Source organism: Hibiscus syriacus, unplaced genomic scaffold (assembly GCF_006381635.1).
Source record: "Hibiscus syriacus cultivar Baekdansim isolate YM2019G1 unplaced genomic scaffold, ASM638163v2 tig00111640_pilon, whole genome shotgun sequence".
Taxonomy (NCBI): domain Eukaryota; kingdom Viridiplantae; phylum Streptophyta; class Magnoliopsida; order Malvales; family Malvaceae; genus Hibiscus; species Hibiscus syriacus.
The window spans coordinates 1598057-1616983 of NW_024063142.1; the positions used below are offsets into that span (position 1 = coordinate 1598057).

At 34.4% G+C, this 18927-nt stretch overlaps 4 protein-coding genes across 4 annotated transcripts; 2 read left to right on the forward strand and 2 right to left on the reverse strand.

Moving 5' to 3' along the window:
• Positions 1-316: 316 nt before the first annotated feature.
• Positions 317-1036, forward strand: LOC120166409. Its single transcript, XM_039175657.1, has one exon. The coding sequence runs from the start codon at positions 552-554 to the stop codon at positions 921-923; it is 372 nt and encodes a 123-aa protein (XP_039031588.1). The 5' UTR covers positions 317-551; the 3' UTR covers positions 924-1036.
• Positions 1037-3725: 2689 nt separating this feature from the next.
• LOC120166589 (cytokinin riboside 5'-monophosphate phosphoribohydrolase LOG8-like) lies at positions 3726-6150 on the reverse strand. The gene is made up of 7 exons (XM_039175823.1): positions 5770-6150; positions 5185-5282; positions 5000-5030; positions 4616-4715; positions 4455-4525; positions 4225-4368; positions 3726-3938 (listed from the first exon to the last, which is right to left on the reverse strand). The coding sequence occupies exons 1-7, from the start codon at positions 5881-5883 to the stop codon at positions 3849-3851; spliced, it is 648 nt and encodes a 215-aa protein (XP_039031754.1). The 5' UTR covers positions 5884-6150; the 3' UTR covers positions 3726-3848.
• A 2788-nt stretch (positions 6151-8938) lies between these two features.
• Positions 8939-11572, forward strand: LOC120166587 (IQ domain-containing protein IQM4-like). Its single transcript, XM_039175821.1, has 8 exons — positions 8939-9457; positions 9546-9660; positions 9741-9806; positions 10188-10276; positions 10370-10457; positions 10549-10779; positions 10852-10953; positions 11037-11572. Exons 1-8 carry the CDS (start codon positions 9180-9182, stop codon positions 11520-11522), a joined length of 1455 nt encoding a protein of 484 aa, XP_039031752.1. The 5' UTR covers positions 8939-9179; the 3' UTR covers positions 11523-11572.
• Positions 11573-11697: 125 nt separating this feature from the next.
• On the reverse strand, positions 11698-13026 carry LOC120166588 (cytochrome P450 711A1-like). Its single transcript, XM_039175822.1, has 3 exons — positions 12277-13026; positions 12082-12177; positions 11698-12013 (listed from the first exon to the last, which is right to left on the reverse strand). Exons 1-3 carry the CDS (start codon positions 13009-13011, stop codon positions 11705-11707), a joined length of 1140 nt encoding a protein of 379 aa, XP_039031753.1. The 5' UTR covers positions 13012-13026; the 3' UTR covers positions 11698-11704.
• Positions 13027-18927: the final 5901 nt, after the last annotated feature.

Genomic DNA, 18927 nt, shown 5'->3' on the forward strand with positions numbered 1-18927 from the left:
TTTCAACGATCAAGGATAAACACAGGTTGGCTTTAGGGTTCATCATCGTTGCTTATGGGACCCAGAAGCCTGAAAAGAAAAAGAAGTCGAATGAAGGGCAGGGTTTAACAGCAAGTTAATTGAAGTGCGGCAAATAAAATGTTTTAACACTTACAGTTTTACAACTCTGTTGATAGGAGTATGACTGGTCAATGCAGATGTATGGTACCAAGAACGAGGAGAATATAAATAATTGCAGTAGGCATTGGACAACATGATTCCCCGTTAAACACGCCAAATATAGAATCAATTCTCATGTCTCCCAAAGTCAGTCATGGGATCGGAAAATGAAGAAAAGAGAGAGAGAGAGAGAGAGTAACAAATGCAACCTTAGATTAATCCAAAGTATTAAGCATTTTATCACCTTCATAGCTTTTTTAAAATTATTCTCGTGTCTTCCCTTACCTGTCAAGATCAAAAGAAATTCGACAACCTAAACAAACCATCCATCAACTAGGCCACCACCCCTTCCTTCAGGAATCTCTCTCTCCTGTACCTCTATCGAGAATTCAATGGAAGATTACAACAGATCAAGGTCGTATGGTAATGGGATGATGGAGTTGGACACCTACCATGGACCACCTAGGCCTTCAGCTTCTTATGATCTCAGGTGCTATAGTGCTGCTGCTTATGCACAGTCCCAGATGGCTAACAACTACAATAACTCAGGGAACAACAGAGACTACAAGTCGAAGAAAGGGACGACTACTTCTGGCTCATCTTCTTCGAATTCATGGAGCTTTGGTGACTCCGAATTCCATAGGAAGAGAAGGGTTGCTAGCTACAAGATGTATAGTGTGGAAGGTAAGGTCAAAGGGTCCTTGAGGAGGAGCTTTAGGTGGCTCAAACATAAGTATACACAAGTTGTCTATGGATGGTGGTGATTCTGGCAGTTTGGCTCTTGTTCCTTGATGCTCCTTTTTATTGGTTTTCTTGCTTGTTTTCAAGGTATTTGTGATAAAAAAAAACTTTCCATATTAAATAATTTATCATTTCATTAGTTTGTTGAGAAATGGATTCAATTTGGTAATTGATCTTGTCAATTGGGAAGGAAGGTTTATTATTAGCATTTAGCACAGGCCTCTTGGGCAGTCATTGTACAAGAAGCTTTTGTCATCTGCATATTGTATTGTCTTTGGAGTAAGCATCTGATGCTTGATTGTTGTAGACAATAAACCTACTGTCAAGTTTAGGATTTTTACTGGGAAATTGTACTAGGAGAAGAGATTGCAGATGCTGTTGGATCCCATCTTTTTAACCCCTGCTCATGGTATTGCGAGTCTAGCATATTTGTGAATCAACTGTATGGTTTCTCGTTCCATTTTGTTTTTGAATCAATTTGTCTATGGATGCTACTCTAATTCGCAATGGAGGAGTCTAAACTTGATCTCCAGGTATAACTGTTTATAAGCTTTTTAGCTAGAAACTGCAGATCGGGCGCCTTGCCTTATTTGTTCCCAACGTAGTTTCTTTTCCTGCAATTAATAAATCTGGGAAAAGGTTCCATGAAAGTGTAAGTTCCCTGTCATGCATCATAGTTTCTTATTTGTCTGAGACTTCAATGGTTTTTATTTTAGATGATTAAAAGTGATCCAAACTTAAGGCCATCTGTAGGTGATGCCTTTTAGGTCCAGTAAGTAGTGGATTTGAGGGTAGCTGAAAGTAGCCAGTGTTAGAAGCTGTCGATGATTTGATGAGGTAAGGCCAAAAGTTTAATTGCTTGTGATTTTAACCTCTCAATACTATAATTTTATAGCACTGATATCATATGTGCCTTCATCAAGACTGATACGTTATTTCAATTCAAGATCGTTACCTTAAAAATGGGATTTCATCCGTTTACGGGATGGCATCAATTAATCAAATATGGGATTTCTCCAAACTGAGAAATCCTGGAAGTTACTGTCAGGCATTTGAGTCGCCTGTGTTGTTTAACTTGGCTACTTTCTTGCCAAAAATCACTAGACCCACATCTAGGAATTTATATTGCATACTAAGGCGATTACAGTCGGTAAATATGTCCGAAATCACAAAATAACACCATAACAATACTGCTATTTCAATCCTGATAAGCTCCTAAACTGCTATGGAATCTTCAAGAGTACAGAAACACGGAGTGTTAAATTTTCCCTTGTCGCTTGCACTCGGTCTTTGAAACCATTCTTTGGTTTGAGGCTAAGTGTTCAGTCGATGAATTTGTGTGATTAGATGAGTGGAAACAGTGAACAATCATAGCATTTTTGGCTCTTTTTTTCCATTTGCTAACTGTTGGGAATCAAATTATTCCTCACCGAACATGGCCTTCTTAAAAGTCATCGAGTTTGCGACTATTCTCTATTTCACCTACCAGTACAAACTCTGGAAACAACAGTGAATATTAGGCCTCCCCAAGTACAAGATTTAGCTTAATCCTATATTATTCTAACTCTTCACTTTAAGTATCTCTGTCCGAGACTTGCACCCTTAATTAAGGATACATGTTGGATGCATACTCCTCTTCAACACTCACATCCTTAATCGGGGATTTTACGAGCGTTTGGGATCCGAAACTTATAATCTACAATCTTTTTTCTTATTTGAGCTGCAACTTTCTTCATATAAAGAGAACACTTTCTTGTTTGCTACTGGTAAGCATTAAAAACAAAAAGAATAAAATGCCAAATTCTGGAAGTAAAAGCATCATTTTTGCCGTCTTAAAAACCAATAGTTCTTCCTTTGCTTTTGAAGAAAGGAATATATTTATGAAACACACAGCTCGGAAGTCAGAATGAAGGACAATAATGAAAAGGATGATGTCTGGTTAGAAAAACAAAGCCTCACTCTCGAGTTGAAAAAGGGTGGTGATGAATGGACCGGTCCCCATAGTCATTTTCAGAATGAACAGTGGGAACCAAAGGGGAAGGAGCTGGAGAGTAGTCCTTATTAGGCAGATATAATGGTGGTCTTCAGTCACTCGGGGACATGTCTGTTCATTGTTCAATAGTTGATAAGCTTTTGGGTTATTGCGGCAAACAACAAAGGAAGTGAATCAGACCGGAAAGTGATGGGGCACGACTAACCATGGACATAGGCCTGTCCTGTTCCTTTTTTTCATATTTTTGAAAAGTGTTAAAAGTAGTACAATACTACCAAAAGAAATGAAGCAGATAATTAAATTATAAAGATGCCTGCTGTCGATGGGCATTAGGACCTTTGGTGGCTTATCCCTTTGGAAGAGTCCATGTGAGAGGCACTTGACATCTTCAAAACAGACCAAGCTTGCCACGGTTCATGTTTCTGAAAAGTTACTGATTACCCACAGTTCCTCATATTTTGGACTAGGTTTGCTTTCGCTTGCTTTCTTAAGGATTATTTCTAGCTTGTGGAAACATGGTTTCAAATCTCTATCACCAAGACACACTGGGCAGTTTCTATAGTTAAACCTGGTTTAGTGGCTTGAGATTCTATAACTCAACTGCTAAATCCAGAGTCTGTCCCAACTCATGCACCTTATCCACCCAAAGGCATTTGCATGGTGGGGACATCTCACCACACCTTAGAAGATTCTGCAATAAACCTTTTGCATTGCAAAAGTACTTTCGTCTTCAATATGACTAAAAAGATCTATAGCAGTTTGGACGTAAACTAGCGAATGTATTGTAAAACAGCTAAGATGATTTTAATCCGGATCAAATCCCCTTATTACGGGTGATAAAAAGTACACGGTAAACGACCTATACTTGGTCAATCCAAATAGATTGTCATACACAACTCAATGATGATGAATCACACCAGGAATTAACAATGGAAAACCTACCATCAATGCTTCCTTATGCATGTAGTTGCTTGGGATAATCACCAAGTTGCTCCATCTGCCAGCTTTCATGAGGAGCCACATATTCATGGGAAGGTGTATATTGCTGCCAAATTTACTATAAAGTTTTAGATGATTGTAATCGAATGCATAATAAGGTCTCCTAAGAGCCTGCATTTAGATGCTTTTTAACAGTAAAAACCTGTGGGGAAAGCAAGTTCCCTCTAATGTTATTGTACAGAGAAAGCACATTACAGACAGAAAAAGGAAAAGTAGCCTTTTCTATTAATGATCTATCATTCTATTGTAGTTTCTTTGAGTGAATTATTTTCTTTGCCGAATAAGGCCAACTAAAAAGAGCGTGATCCGAAAAAGGGAATTGGCTAAAATACCTCCATCTTCTCCAAAAGTTCTTTGGCTGTTGGAGCAGAGACAATTATATGCCTAGCACCTGGCTTGATGAAGCCCTCTTCTACGCCGTTGTCGAATAAAGCGAGCAAATTATTGTAGTAACCATCAACATTAAGCAAACCAACCTGCAATAAGATTAATGCACACCGCAAGGTTAATGACCATTCACATAGCTAGCATAATTCTTCAAGCTTGATGGATGATGCCTTACTGTTTTCTCGTGTATTCCAAGTTGGGACCATGTTATCATCTCCAGCAACTCTTCCATTGTTCCATATCCACCTAAAACATCAAATGTTTCTTTTAACCTTTCACCAAAATTTCCCCTTCTGTTCTTTAGTAATGATAAAAAAGGTCAAGGTGTATTTTTACCAGGAAGAGCAATAAAGCCATCGGCTTCTCGGGCCATTTCAGCCTTGCGTTCATGCATGTCTAAAACAGTTCTTACTTCTCCAACTGTTTCTCCTGATATCTGTCAATATTATCCACGATTACGCACGAATGATCATCAGCCAACTATTATCCAGGATTATGCACTAATGAACACTATCATCCGAGTTTTTCCAGGAAATCCTTTTACCAAATACAATGATTAGAGATGTACCGAATACAGTGAGTTGAACGATAAAAAATAGATAAAACCTTCAACTAAAAACCTTCAAGAAAGACCAATTGAAATTATTTAAACAGGTCACCTGGACCCAGTATTCGGATAACAATTGTTAATATAAGGTTGCAACTTGCAAGTAAAGATACCTCAAGAGGCATGAGCGCTTTTGGGATTATCCTGCATGTAAGAAACAAGTATTTACTTAGCAATAAACAAATTGCAAACAAGGAGGAAGCTGCTGGTGCTGCAACTTGTAACAGTTTCTGCAGAGAAAAAAATATTGAAAATAGGCTATTGGAAAAATCCAAAACGGGGCAAGTTGCTCACTTACCCAAGAACACGACACCCTCCATCATACACAGTCTGGGATATCAAACCCATCAACCCAACACTTCCCCCACCATACACCAAGTCTATCTTCCTCTTTACCTGCAAATCAACACCAAACATAAGCAAAAAACACGAGCCAAATTATTAATAAAGGCAAACAATTTAGACATGGTAGACTTCGATGTCAAGCTAATGAAAAACTAGAAAAAAAATTTTGTCAAACACCTAATATTTCAACTCACGGATATTATTCAAGTATGGTCAAAAAGAAGCAATACACATTCAGCAGAAAAAAGAAACACTTTGTTGATGGTCAACAGAGTAGTGACTGATACACCAAACAGAAACAACTCCAATTCAGTACATGAAACACCAACAACTCCGCCATCAAAGAATCACAAAAAAGTAATAAAAGTCAGAAAAAAATCTCATCTTTCTCACTATAAACTAGCACACAATTCAAAAAAATAGTGAAGCAAAAAAGTAATAAAAGATGAGGGAAAAAAGGCACTTTTTCTTTTTTGTTTCAGAATGATGTGTATTGATATACTACTGAAGCAAAAGGGAGGTGGGGGGGGAAGCAAACCAATTCATTGCCCAACTCAAGAGCAGCCTCGCTGAAGATTTTTCTATGGCCAGAGTTGCTTCCACAGAAAACACATAATCTTTTGAACTTGCTTGTGGCTTTCCCTTCTTCCATTAACAATATACCTCTCTAACTGTCTCTCTGTATATCAGTTTTATGTTTTTATTCCACTCTCAAATCATTAACTAAGAAAAACAAAAAGCAATAGCCTTGTTCCCTTTGAGAGAAAAAAATTGTCCCACAATGAAAACTTTCTGAAAAGAAATACAAGAACCAATCAAATATATATATATATATGCAAAAGCTAACAAGAAATCCCAAAAATCACTTCTTTCAAAAGCAAAGCAATCTGGGTTGATCTTGAATCGGTAAATTAATAAGAAAAAGGCATATTAAAAATGGAAGGAAATCGGAACAGAGCTTTTTTATATTAGAGAAGAGACCACGAGGAAAGCCCACACATGCTTCCAAGGCCTTTCTAATCCAACGTCTCTTGTCGGCTTCAATATCTCATTATGAGATTTATTGATATAATAATAATTAGAGTATTCTATAATAATTGCACAAAGTTTACTTGCAAAGCAGTGCTTCTTTTCTCAAAGTCGAAGCACAAATCCAAATCAGAGTTCTATTCATAAAAGCTAGCGATTGAACCTGAGAAATATGGAGTAAAGGGCCTCGCTTTCACCACCAAGACTTAAAAAGCTATTGACTTGGATCAAATAACAATTTTATTTTAAAATATAGTTAGTGGATTCAATTTTCTTTAATTTTCGTTAAGGAGACAATTGCATAAATTCATTGTACATCAGGTAATTATTTATTGAAATATTAATGTATCAAGATTTGATTTTTGAGGTAGAATAAATTTTAAAACTTTTATTTTGATTTTCATAGTAAATTTGTTTTTAATTGGATTCTAATTATTTTTCCATTACTAGGTAAGACTCTACCCTGAGTTCCCTCTAAATTTGGTAAAATATTAAACCAATAGTGTAGCGACAATGATTGCAATTAAATAAAATTGGATAAACTATATTTTTAGTTACTAATTTATTGTCTTTTTTCTAGTTTTGTCACAAAATTATTCTTTTGACAAAAGTATCATTAGCATTAGATTGTAAAAATCTTATTTCAAATCTAACACTCTTGTCAGACGAGACACTAAATCCTTTAAATAAGGTCAAGGGTTCGAATCTTAGTGTTTGCGAATGAAGCAATCTGGGTTAGAAGGGTCGCATTCGCCTCTGTAGTACCCTATCTGGATTAATCGACCAGTGATTAATTCAAAAAAAAAATCTAATACTCGTGTCAAAAAAATCTAATATTTTTTTATAATCACCCGTATAATTATTGCATTTTTAATCCCACTAGTAAAAGAATCTAATGTTTAGCCATTGAACCAAATAATATAATTATTATTTTTTTAATCAAACTAATTTTTATCTTAAACTATAATTCCACTAGAGCCATGACTCATCCATCCAAGTTCCAAATTTACAAATTGGAGTTTTTAACATCAAACACCCACAAAAAATGGAAACAGAATTGGACATAAAACCAACTAACGTTTCTTAAACTTGCCAAATTTGTCTTCTTCGAGATTAACTACCATTCCTTCTCCTTGCAGCAAGCATGGGGATGACTGCAACAATGGCGATGTTCACTGCCCTCTGCGGGTTTCGAAGGAAACGGTCACCAGCTTTATCGGCCCCTGTTTCGACCGAGAAATCAGACGCACAAACAGAACAGGAAAAACCAGAACAAACCACAATTATTACAACATCAACGACGACAAAAACAGCAGCGTTCGAAACAGGGCAAGTGACGATCAAAGAATTGCCTCTTCCACCAGGGTTGACAAAATCTCGCTCGAGCAACGTTTTCACCATTAAATCCGAGTCCGCACGAAAAGTAAGCACAACCCTGACGGTGAAGCACATTAAAAGCATATCGGTGAAACTCCGGGATCGAAAGAATCGATCGAAAGACGAGGATACGATCTGGAAAAAGACGATCATATTAGGGGGGAAATGCAAAATATCAGACGATGTGGATGACGCTGTTATATTTACCGGGAAGAAAGATACGGTATTAGCGTACCATCCTAGGACACTGAGTAGCATATCAGTTTCTAGAACCTGTTTAAAGAACAAGATAGGACAGTTTCTAGAAGGAATTCCTTCAAAGAACAAGACAGTTCCTGGAAAGGGATGACCCAACTAGTTCAATCGGTATCCGGCCGCCGTAGATACCTAAACAAAAATAATTTTAGTTTATGTCTTTTCAGTTACGTCGTGACATATAATAATAACCAGGGCCACGGCAATGTGACGAAGTTGTAGTGTAATGGTTAATGATTCTTTCCTTTTTAAATAAAATTTTGTTTCACTATAAAATTTTATATTCTATTTCGGTTAGTTACTTATTTTATATTCTTGAATTCCTTGTCTAGCTCTTCAACGATTTCGGGTTACTTCGTTGCAGCAGAAACACGGTTGGCCATGGTTGTTTATAAGGCACTGATAAACAGACAACAAATGCCCACCTGTTGGATGGAACAAGGTGAAGGGACCATTGTCTAGATTCAGAAAATGTACAGTGTTTATATTCAGGTAAGAATAAGACAATAGAGCAGAAGTAATTGCTTCATCAACCTTTTTAAGCTCCCCGGAATGTAGGTTATTTAAGTCAAGTTGGATTCAAAATGCCATTTAAATCCATAAGACAGACTTTTGACCCTCTCACCACTGTAAAAGAGGATGAAATTGGTGTGAAAATTATCAGTTAAACTGGAATTGGTTGTAAGAAAAAATGGGCTCGTAGCTGTTGCTCCATGGTTATCCAAAAACCATTGATTTGAGAGAAGAGAAAACAAATAGGTCAATTACATCAAAGTCATTAAAAAGTCAGAAACTTATCACAACTTGAATTTCATTGCTGAAAACGATGTTTCATCAACAACAGTACAATTATTAAAAGTAAAGAGCCCCCACAGCCAACAACTTTGTCAGACCACAGTGTCTACGACCATGTCTTTGTAGTAAAAGAACCAATCTCCTTGGCTGATAGTCTCATACTAGTATAATTTTATTAGTATCTTCTTTGTTTCTCTTATATTTCTTCCATTTAATACATATTTCCTACAACTGCTGCACTGGCAGCAGCTTTGATTTTTCAAACTGCCACCCAATTGCCTGATTTAACAAGTTGCAGAAGACTTTGCAGTTGGACTTGGGAGTCAATAGACTTATCTTTGGGTCATTATAAATTAGAGAAAAGAAGTTTTGTGGTTGTTGGACTGCTTGTTTTTCTCGCCTGTTGTTGAGGTTGTTGATCTCATTTTTGTGGTGGTTTTCTCTTCTCTCCCCCACCCCCCGCCCCCCTCCTCCTCTCATTCTTCTTCCCCTATGAAGTTCATTAAAGAACCAAAGCTTGAAGCCTCCGTTTCCTTCAAACATTTAGCACTTGACCAAGGGAATGTAAATTCAGTTGTCTCAAATGATAAAGCGAATGGAATCGTTATAGCAGTAAAGCCCACCATAATGCTTCCTAAACCAGAGATAATGTTTTCTCCAAGGCCCCAAAGTGAGCTCGATGCTGCTTCAACTAAGCTACAAAAAGTCTACAGAGGTCATAGGACAAGGAGGAACCTTGCAGATTGTGCCGTTGTGGTTGAGGAGCTCTGGTTCGTCACTTTGTCTCCATATAATATGAATTTACTGTTCTCTTTTTGAGCAATTTCTTTGGTTCTTATATTAATTCAAACATTGCAGGTGGAAGACCTTAGATTCTGCAGCATTGAGAAGGTGTTCTGTTTCATTCTATGACATTGAGAAACATGAAACTGTCGTATCAAAATGGGCACGGGCTAAAACAAGGGCTGCCAAGGTACTTTACTAAGCTTACACCAGTTGCTAGTTTCAAAGTTTGTTTTAGGACTGATGAGATCATCCTTTTGGGTTTTGTAGGTTGGGAAGGGTTTGTCTAAGGACGAGAAGGCTCAAAAACTAGCCCTCCAACATTGGCTTGAAGCAGTAAGCTCATTTAATCCTTGTTGACTTAGACCTATCCCTGTTTATTTCTGCTCCAGGTGATTCGGTATAACATAGTAAAACTCTTTATTTTCATGTCTCGCTATAGCATAGGGAAACGATTGCTAAGATATGGTATCAATTGAACGTGGTTCATGAACCTTTTAGTTTTGATATGCATCAGTTTCTTTTCTTAAATGAGAAAAGGGGGCTAAAATTCGAACGATTGAAGAAGTGCATCATATTATGACAAAGGGAGAAGATGGTGACTTTATATGAAACTTAAATGGTTTGGTAGGATGCATTAGTCATAGACTCCAAATTCACTGGCTGGATTAATCAATGAAACTTCTATGAGTAACCTTTCTTTTTATGTTTCTGCAGATTGATCCACGACACCGTTACGGACACAATTTACACTTCTATTTCGACGTGTGGTCAGCAAGCAAGAGCACTCAACCTTTCTTCTACTGGTACTGCATTTCATTAAACAATAAACAGACTTGACAGTGGCATAACTGAAGTTGCTCCATTATACCCTTATGTTCTGATATCTGGAATTGAAGGTTGGATATTGGCGATGGCAAAGAACTGAATCTCAACAGGTGTCGAAGAACATATCTACAAGGACAATGCATCAAATATCTTGGACCAGTGAGTTTTGTTACTTGTCTTACTTGAAATGCACCAATTATGGGTAAAATGTTTTGTACATTTCTTAACCATGTCTTATTCTTGTTTGCAGAATGAAAGGGAAACATTTGAAGTCACTGTGGAAAGTGGAAAGCTTGTTTACAAGCAATCTGGGACGCTTGTTAACACCATTGAGGGTTCCAAGTGGATTTTTGTGCTTAGCACAACAAGATCCTTGTATGTTGGGAAAAAGAAGAAGGGGGCTTTTCAGCACTCGAGTTTCCTTTCAGGAGGGGCTACAACAGCTGCTGGAAGATTGGTGGTTTATCATGGAGTTCTTGAGGTACATTATACATATAATTCCAATTCTAACACCAATAAAACCAGTTTCTTAAATCCTTATCTTCCTCTCCAGTCTATTTGGCCTTACAGCGGTCATTATCTCCCAACCGAAGACAGTTTCAAAGAATTCATTATTTTTCTTGAAGAACACAAGGTGGATCTGACCAATGTTAAGGTAATACAACCATCTAAAGTTGTCATTAGACTTTCACTAAGCTGCCACAATTTGATTAATCTTGCGTTCTCATGTTGGTGAAGAGATATGCTGTAGATGAGGACCACACCTCAAATAAAGCTGCTGGTGTTGAGTCCGAGCATGGAGTGATCAAAGATCCAGAGGCAACAGCAAAATCAACAGATTCAAAGGATGTGGAGGTTGATGATGAGCCTGCAAATTATGCATGCAACAGAGCTGAAAGTCTAGAAACCAGCATGGACACCAGTGCTGCCAATTTGGGAGCACAAACATTTCACATGGCCAAGCGTTTGTCTTGCAAGTGGACAAGTGGGATTGGTCCTCGAATTGGGTGTGTCCGAGAGTACCCGAAAGAACTGCAATCCCAGGCTCTGGAACAAGTTAACCTATCTCCCAAGGTCACCCCTGGTCGCTTTGCAAACTCTGGTCCGATACCTTCACCACGACCAAGCCCCAAAATTCGAGTCTCGCCCAGGCTTGCTTACATGGGACTCCCTAGCCCAAGGGCGTCTGTTATGGCATCAAATGATAAAGAATATCGCAAATGACTATATTGAAAGTCGGAACACTTTTAAGGTTATAAATATATCTTTTGTTGTATTAAAATCCATAAACTGTGCATGGTAGTAATAATAAAATGTAATTGATTTGTTCTAGGCTTTTATCGTACAGAATTACAGGTTTTTGCATTCATACGACTGAGAATATATAATCCAGTCGGATACAATAATCATGTTCTTTTCGTGATAGTGAGTTGTACACCATGTTTGAAGTTGAGAACTAGGCCATATTCAAGCTCCGAAGGGTTTTCCATGGCAGTAGAATGTCGAAATGTATATTTCCGATATAGATGAATCAATGAGAGTTTGATTTCCTGCAAAGAAAACTTCTGGCCAACACATGCCCGAGGCTCGATTCCGAAAGGTATGAGAGCATAAGGGTGCCTTCGTTTTTCTTCTTCACATTTTGGATCAAAACGTTCCGGTATAAACTTTGGATCTTTGGCTAAGACCCCTATTGCTAACCACACCCAAGTACCCTAAACATCAAGGGCATTAGTCCATGAACAGAAAATGAAATTACATTTGAGTTTCCCACAAGTAATACCTTAGGCAGAAGGTAAACTCCTATCTCCACTTCTTTTGATGTTTCTCTTGCAACTAAGGGAGAAACTACGTAGAATCTCATAGCTTCTTTGATCACCTGAAGTCGAACCAGCAAACAGAAACAAATAAATCAGTATCGAGTATTGTGACAATGTCAAAGCTTGCAGAAAATGCAAGGAAATGAAGGCTCGGGAACTTGCTTGATCAAGATAGGAAATTTATGTTGGAAATCATAAGCAGTTGGCACCTGGTCATGTGGACCAAACCCATCATTCTCTTCCACCAACTTTTTCTCAACCTCGGGATGTCCGGAAACTAAATAGACGATCGATGATAATGTAAAGGATGTTGGTGCTGAACCAGCAAGAAGGTGCTCATAAGTAACTGCACTGATGTAGTCCGGTGTAAAAACATTGGTAGCCACATTTTGTGATTCCCTTGCACTCAATATTAGAGACAAGAAGTCCTTTGAACCTCGGTTCTCGTTTTTCTTTCTGTTTGATACAATCTCATCAAGCCTGCCACTCAGCTTCTTGTTAGTCCTCTCAATTTTCCAGTCCATGGTTCCAGGTATTCGTTTCAAAATCTGCCTGAAAGGCTCCTGCAGTATGGGAGCAAGTAGGCCCAGTATAATCCACAGAGAACCTGACAAGTCCATCTTAAGTTTTGTAGTGGAATAGATATGTTGATTAATGAAGTCAGAGACTTGATCACTCTGATTGATTGATTGTGGTCCGGTGAGGCCAAAGTTAACCCCAAAAGCAGCTTGGCCAATTACATCAGTTGCCAGTTTGAGTGAGAGGTTAGAGAAAACAACTTCTTGTTCAGATGAATGGAGATTTTCAGTAGCGGATTCAATACAATTCTGCATGGATGGAACTAGGTTTGCCAAGTGTGATGGTTGGTACACAGATAAGATAGTGTTTCTCATAGTCGACCATATTAAATCCCTGGATTTTGAGGTATCATCAGATTCTCAACCTTAAATGGCATAAGACCAATGAAGAAAGACACCCTCTTTGGGGTAGCCAGTTTGATGTAATAATATATGAAGGTACCTGGTGAAAAAAAGACCCTTTTGATGAAGTGGGGAGGCAGCAATAGGCGATGTAATGCTTCTATTTGGAATGTCCTTGAATTTCTTGATTCCAACTTATTTACAGAGCTCTGCATCTGCTACAATTATCAAGGGTTGTCTTCCCATGTGAAACCTGCGCTCCACCAAAAACCAGCCCCAAGTTTTGTCATCTAAGAAACAAAGAAGCTTGTTGGGGGTTGCTTATACAACTGATGCATCAAGCCCAATTATTACCAGAAAAGGCTAAAAAACTGACCTGAAAATAGGACCGTATCGTTTAGCAAGAACTGAAAACACACCAGGGCCGTAACTAGTTTTAATAAAATATTATTTAAATTAGTTAAGTCGAAGTGACAAGTTTTAATAAAATATAATTTTTATTTAAATTTGTTACATCAAAGTATAAAGTTTGAATAAAAAATAATTTTTATTCAAATTTATCACCTCGACCTGACGAGTTTCGTAAAAAATATCGTAGATCCCAAAATAAAAGTGTTTATGCCCTATTTTATAAATTTTTTCGGGCTGCCCTTTTGGGCCAAAAAACCCTCTTCATCACCATATTGTCTTGTGTTTTCTAGGGTTCAAACCAGGTCCAAAACATAATTTGATTGGCCCCACCCCAATAATATATTAACCCTTCGACTGGATTACAATCCCATTTTAGTATAATTATATATATAGTTTTTAATCAATTAAGTATCATAAATATTTATTAAAAAATTAACTCTTTTAATCTAATTTTATCTAATATAATATTAAAATTCAAAATTTAGTTAAAAGTTTAACATTTTATTTAAACTGATTTAATAATTTATTTTATTAAATTTAGATACATTAATAATTCAAGTAATTTAAAATAACTTTAAATTTGTTTTTTTAATTATCATCTCGCTATAACTTAATCGATTTAAAAAGAATTATCTCTGTACGAATTAAGTTACTTCAGTGACTAAAAGACTATTGTTATATTTAGAGATTCTGAGTTCAGATATATCATATGTCAAAAGTATTTAAGTATTCATTATTATATTGTTACTAATATTTCGAATAAATATTATTTTATAATCACCTTTAAATCAATAAAAAAAATGTCCATCCTCTTCGTCATCAACATTATTGAACAAACAAGAACCAATAGATCTTAATGGTGAAAAAATTATTGTTATTTCTTGAAGCCTCGAGTTTGAACAAACATAAATGCAAAGGGTGTAAGCGCTTAGTGTCAAATGGTGATTTGTTTCTTTGAACGAATACGACCTTCTACTTACACCATACTAATTCAAAAAACCATATTAATTAAAAAAAGGTAAACTACACATTTTGTACCTAAACTTTAAATTTTTACAAAATCATGCCTAACATTTAGTTTTTATTTTAGTACACCGACGTTAAAACTTAACGAGCAAAACTGACGTGACATTTTTAAATTAATTTTTATATTATTTTTTAATTAATTTATTCACTAATACGGTGGTGACATGTTCACCGCCTTATTAGGAACAAAATAATGTAAAAATCTCCTTAAAGAAGACTCCCAATCATCAAACCTAGGTTACCTTGAGGTAAGAATGGACACCCAACCATCTTAAAAATAAAAAATTAAATTTATGATATTTATTATAATAGAATACAAGTTTTAAATTATTTTAAAAATAAAAAATATTTAAAAATTATATTCTATCATAAGTAGTTTAGAATTGTATGAATTTAGTTATTTAATTTATTTTTAAAAAATAAATAAAATTTAAATTATTTATATTTATTTAATAATTAAAATTTAATAATAAATTTGTAATTTGTAATTATTTATGATCATAAATAAAAACATTATATTTGAAATTATAAGGATAGAATAATAAGTTTAATTTTTTTAATTATTTATTTAAATAAATAAATAACCTTAAGTTAAATATAATCTTTGGCATTGGTATCAAAGTTATGCTTAGCCTAAATGGTTAGACATTTATTTTTCCTCCAAGGAAACTCAAATTCGATTCCTATAGGGTCTCTTGTGGAGATTTTTCTAATATGGTGGCGACATGTGTCACACCTTATCAATTGAATAAAATTAAATAAATAATAATTTAAAAATTAAGAGAATAATTTAAAAAATGTCACATCAGCTCTATTTTTAAGCTTTTAATGATGGGTGATTTTATAAAAATTAAAAGTTTAAATACTAAAACATGTAAAAAGTAAAATTTTAGTTACTAAATGCTTAGTTTACCCAAAAAATAATTGAACAACGTAAAGGTTAAGAGCCGACAGACAGATCGTTACGTCACATTAGTCCCCACCACCAGTACTGTGTGTCAACTTAATTTGGTCAACGACTCATTTTCTTAAAAAAAAAAACTTAAAATAAAATACGCCTGCAATTATTTTTTTAATAAAAGATACCAGCGGCGCCGACAAGTGAAGGAGCCGGATACAAAAGAAACAAGGAGCTCAGCTAAAGTGCACCACCAGTAGAGCTGGGTATACGGGTTACCCAGCTGTTTAGTCCATGGGTTTTGACGGTGCGGTAGTCCGTATTCTTAAACGGTTTTGAATTTTAAGGTCCGAGACTCATCCGTTTAACCCGCGGGTTAAACGGGTTTACCCGTGGCCCGTTAAATAAAAATAATTTTAAATGCTGTAAATACAATAAAAAATAATGTTTTAACTTACTACACATTTAAAAATGATCGAGTAACTTGAAAAGGAAGGTAGCACCGTTAAAATAATAAATAATATTTAAATTTTATTTTAAATAGCCAGAAATGATTATAAAATAAAAAAAATTTAAATTTTTTAAATCATTAATATATATATATATATATAATGATATAATTACTTAAACTCAAATTAAAAAAACAATATTCACTTATATTATCAAATTGAAAAATAAATAAGACAATAACCACATTATACTTTTATAAAACACGGTTATTCAATGCTATAATATGAAGACACTTAAGTGTCTAAAAGCATAAATTCAAACATAAAAATTCAACAAAAGTCAAACATTATACAAATCTAACAATAAAGTTGTCAAGTGGTCATAATAACTGTATTTTATGGATACTTTATAGAAAGACTAAAATATAATATGAAAATATAAAATAAAATACTTAGAATATAAGAGTAAATTTGAAAGATACAATTATACTAAAATTGATAAAATATAAGTCATTAATTTTTTAAAATATATTTATTTTGTAAAAGTCTTTAAAAGTTGAAAAAGTATGTTTTCAATTTTTTCTTTTACTTTTATTTCTTATTTTTAATTCAAATAAATTTAAGAGTTACAATAGTTATAAGTAATATTATATTTATAGGTAATTTATTTTCTTTTTCTATAAAATTATTGAAGTTTATCTTTTCTAAAATTTTATGAATTTTAAATTAAGCGGGCTTTAGCGGGTTTCGCGCGTAGCCCGCGATTATACCCATTAAACCCACGAGTTTAACGGTTCAAGCTAAAAAATTCGCAATTTAAACGATCTTCAATTTTTGAGGTCCGAAACCCGCACGAATCACATGTTAAACGGGTAGTCCGCGGGCCTTAACCCATATACCCACCTCTAACTACTAGGGATATTACCTAATTGGAAGTGGGTTTACCTGGACCCAATGCGGAAGCGATACGAATCCGGGTAACGGGTACGGATATACTGTCAACGTCATCACTTAGATCACCGCCTCATCGAAAGAACGACGCATGTGGTGACTCACGTGTGGATTGTCTTCAATAACAAATCGTGTAAGACTGGTAAACCCCACTTCTTTGAAAAAGTAAATACTACCACTCGCTAGGGTAGCGCGTGTATGACATCCTTCGAATTGTTTAAGACAGAACAGGGCGAGTAGAAATGATTAAAATAAAAAAGAGTGGTGGTTAAGAGGTTTTAATAAAAAGGAGTATTAATAAAAATAATAATAAATAGGAGTATTCGGACTATGATAGATTATGATTATTTTCTCCACGAATATCGGGGAAGAAAAGGTCATTTTTTAACCCAAGTTTGATCGAGGTTACGTGAAAATTGAAACCAAATAGAAAAAATATACCACTACTTTAGATTATTTATCACGTAAACATCAAAAATTAAAAAATAATGAGTTTTTTTAGATTCAAGAAAATTAAATATTTAAAATCGATCAATTTGAATAAATAAATAATATGATTTTATATAAGCTATATTATATAAGGGAGTTGACTATTTAACTATTTATTCTTATCATAATATATAGTAAATTATTCAGTTTGTAACTTAATTATTTAGTCATTTTACTTCTGTCACCAAGCTTTCAATTTTGTCAATCATACCACCACTTAACTATTTAATTTGTTCAATTAGATAATTAGTCGTTAATATTTGACGAAAATACTGATATGGTTGTTAAAAAATTGATATATTTTTACATTTAGTCCTTAATATTTATATATTCTCTCAATTTATTCATAAATTTAATTTAATAAGTTAATTATTCAATCAAGATCTGATATCTGTCGGGAAACATGACATGTGTCAATACCAATAGGATAGAAAATAAAAGGGATTATATTCCTTTGGTTGGAACTGAACCTAGGACCAAATATATGGATAAACAACACCCCAACTACTACACTAAGCATCCCCAATGTTTTGTTACTTACAACAAATTGTAAATATCCTTTTAAAACTTGATAATGATAAAAGAAAATAGAAGTAAAAATAAATTAAATTTTTTTAATATGTTAAATAAAAAATCATAATTTTAATTCTATTAAATTTATGATTTTCAACGATTATATATAAATTTTTACATTCTCAATATATAGTATATTTTATTAAAATATTTTTTTACATTCTCAATATATAAATTTAACATCTTTTAAATTTATTTTTATTTTTTAATAATTTTAATGTAAAGTATTTAAAAAATATTTTTATAATCAACCGTAATTAATTTATTAATATATTAACTTGAATCAAATATTAGAAAATTTTAATTCTATTTTTTTACTTCTATTTTTTTACCGTTATCAAACTTTAAAAAGATAATTATAATTTGCTGTAAGTATTAAATCGTTGGGATGCTTGGTGTAGTGGTTGAGGTGTTGTTTATCCATCCATTTTGTTTCGGGCTCGATTACACCTAAGAGCAATTTCATCCCTTTATTTTCTATCCAATCGGTTGGTCACACATGTGACCTCTTGATTAGATAGAAAAATTATTTAACTAAATAAAAATAAATTAATAAAAAACCATTAAGTCATGTATTGACACGTGTCACTAATAACATGTGCCATGCTCATGTACTGACACATGTCAGATCTTGATTGAATGCTTAATTTTTTAAATTTAATTTAATTTATGATCAAATTGAGAGAATATATAAATATTAAGGACTAAAGGTAAAAACATACCGATTCTTTTAACTACCGCGTCAGCATTTCCGTCAAATATTAACGGTTAGTGGTTTGATTGAACAAATTAAATAGTTAGATAGTGTGATTGACAAAATTAAAAGATCGGTGGTAAAAGTAAATGGGTTAAATAGAAAAGTGGCCAACTGAGTAGTTTACCCATATATATATATAATGATTATTAAAACTGAATTAAAGTATATGATTGAATTCAATAATTTAATTGATTAAATTGATAAGATAAAATTTAAATAAGTTAAAAAAAACAAAATACGACGCAAGTATATCAATTATTAAATCAACATAAAAGAACCAAGTTAAAAGGACGGAAAGGCTCCATGCAGTGAAATAATGAACTTCAGGTCAGAAC

What these genes read in the sequence shown, in the direction of transcription:
- LOC120166588 (XM_039175822.1), bottom strand. Translation starts at nt 13,011, where the DNA reads ATGAGAAACACTATCTTATCTGTGTACCAACCATCACACTTGGCAAAC. An exon ending in TTCCTATCTTGATCAAGCAA is followed by an intron (nt 12,178 to 12,276) that starts GTTCCCGAGCCT and finishes GTTCGACTTCAG; the next exon opens with GTGATCAAAGAAGCTATGAG. An exon ending in GAGTTTACCTTCTGCCTAAG is followed by an intron (nt 12,014 to 12,081) that starts GTATTACTTGTG and finishes CTTGATGTTTAG; the next exon opens with GGTACTTGGGTGTGGTTAGC.
- LOC120166409 (XM_039175657.1), top strand. Translation starts at nt 552, where the DNA reads ATGGAAGATTACAACAGATCAAGGTCGTATGGTAATGGGATGATGGAG.
- LOC120166587 (XM_039175821.1), top strand. Translation starts at nt 9,180, where the DNA reads ATGAAGTTCATTAAAGAACCAAAGCTTGAAGCCTCCGTTTCCTTCAAA. An exon ending in ACTCAACCTTTCTTCTACTG is followed by an intron (nt 10,277 to 10,369) that starts GTACTGCATTTC and finishes CTGGAATTGAAG; the next exon opens with GTTGGATATTGGCGATGGCA. An exon ending in TGGATCTGACCAATGTTAAG is followed by an intron (nt 10,954 to 11,036) that starts GTAATACAACCA and finishes ATGTTGGTGAAG; the next exon opens with AGATATGCTGTAGATGAGGA.
- LOC120166589 (XM_039175823.1), bottom strand. Translation starts at nt 5,883, where the DNA reads ATGGAAGAAGGGAAAGCCACAAGCAAGTTCAAAAGATTATGTGTTTTC. An exon ending in GGAGGGTGTCGTGTTCTTGG is followed by an intron (nt 5,031 to 5,184) that starts GTAAGTGAGCAA and finishes TCTTACATGCAG; the next exon opens with GATAATCCCAAAAGCGCTCA. An exon ending in AAGCGCTCATGCCTCTTGAG is followed by an intron (nt 4,716 to 4,999) that starts GTATCTTTACTT and finishes TAATATTGACAG; the next exon opens with ATATCAGGAGAAACAGTTGG.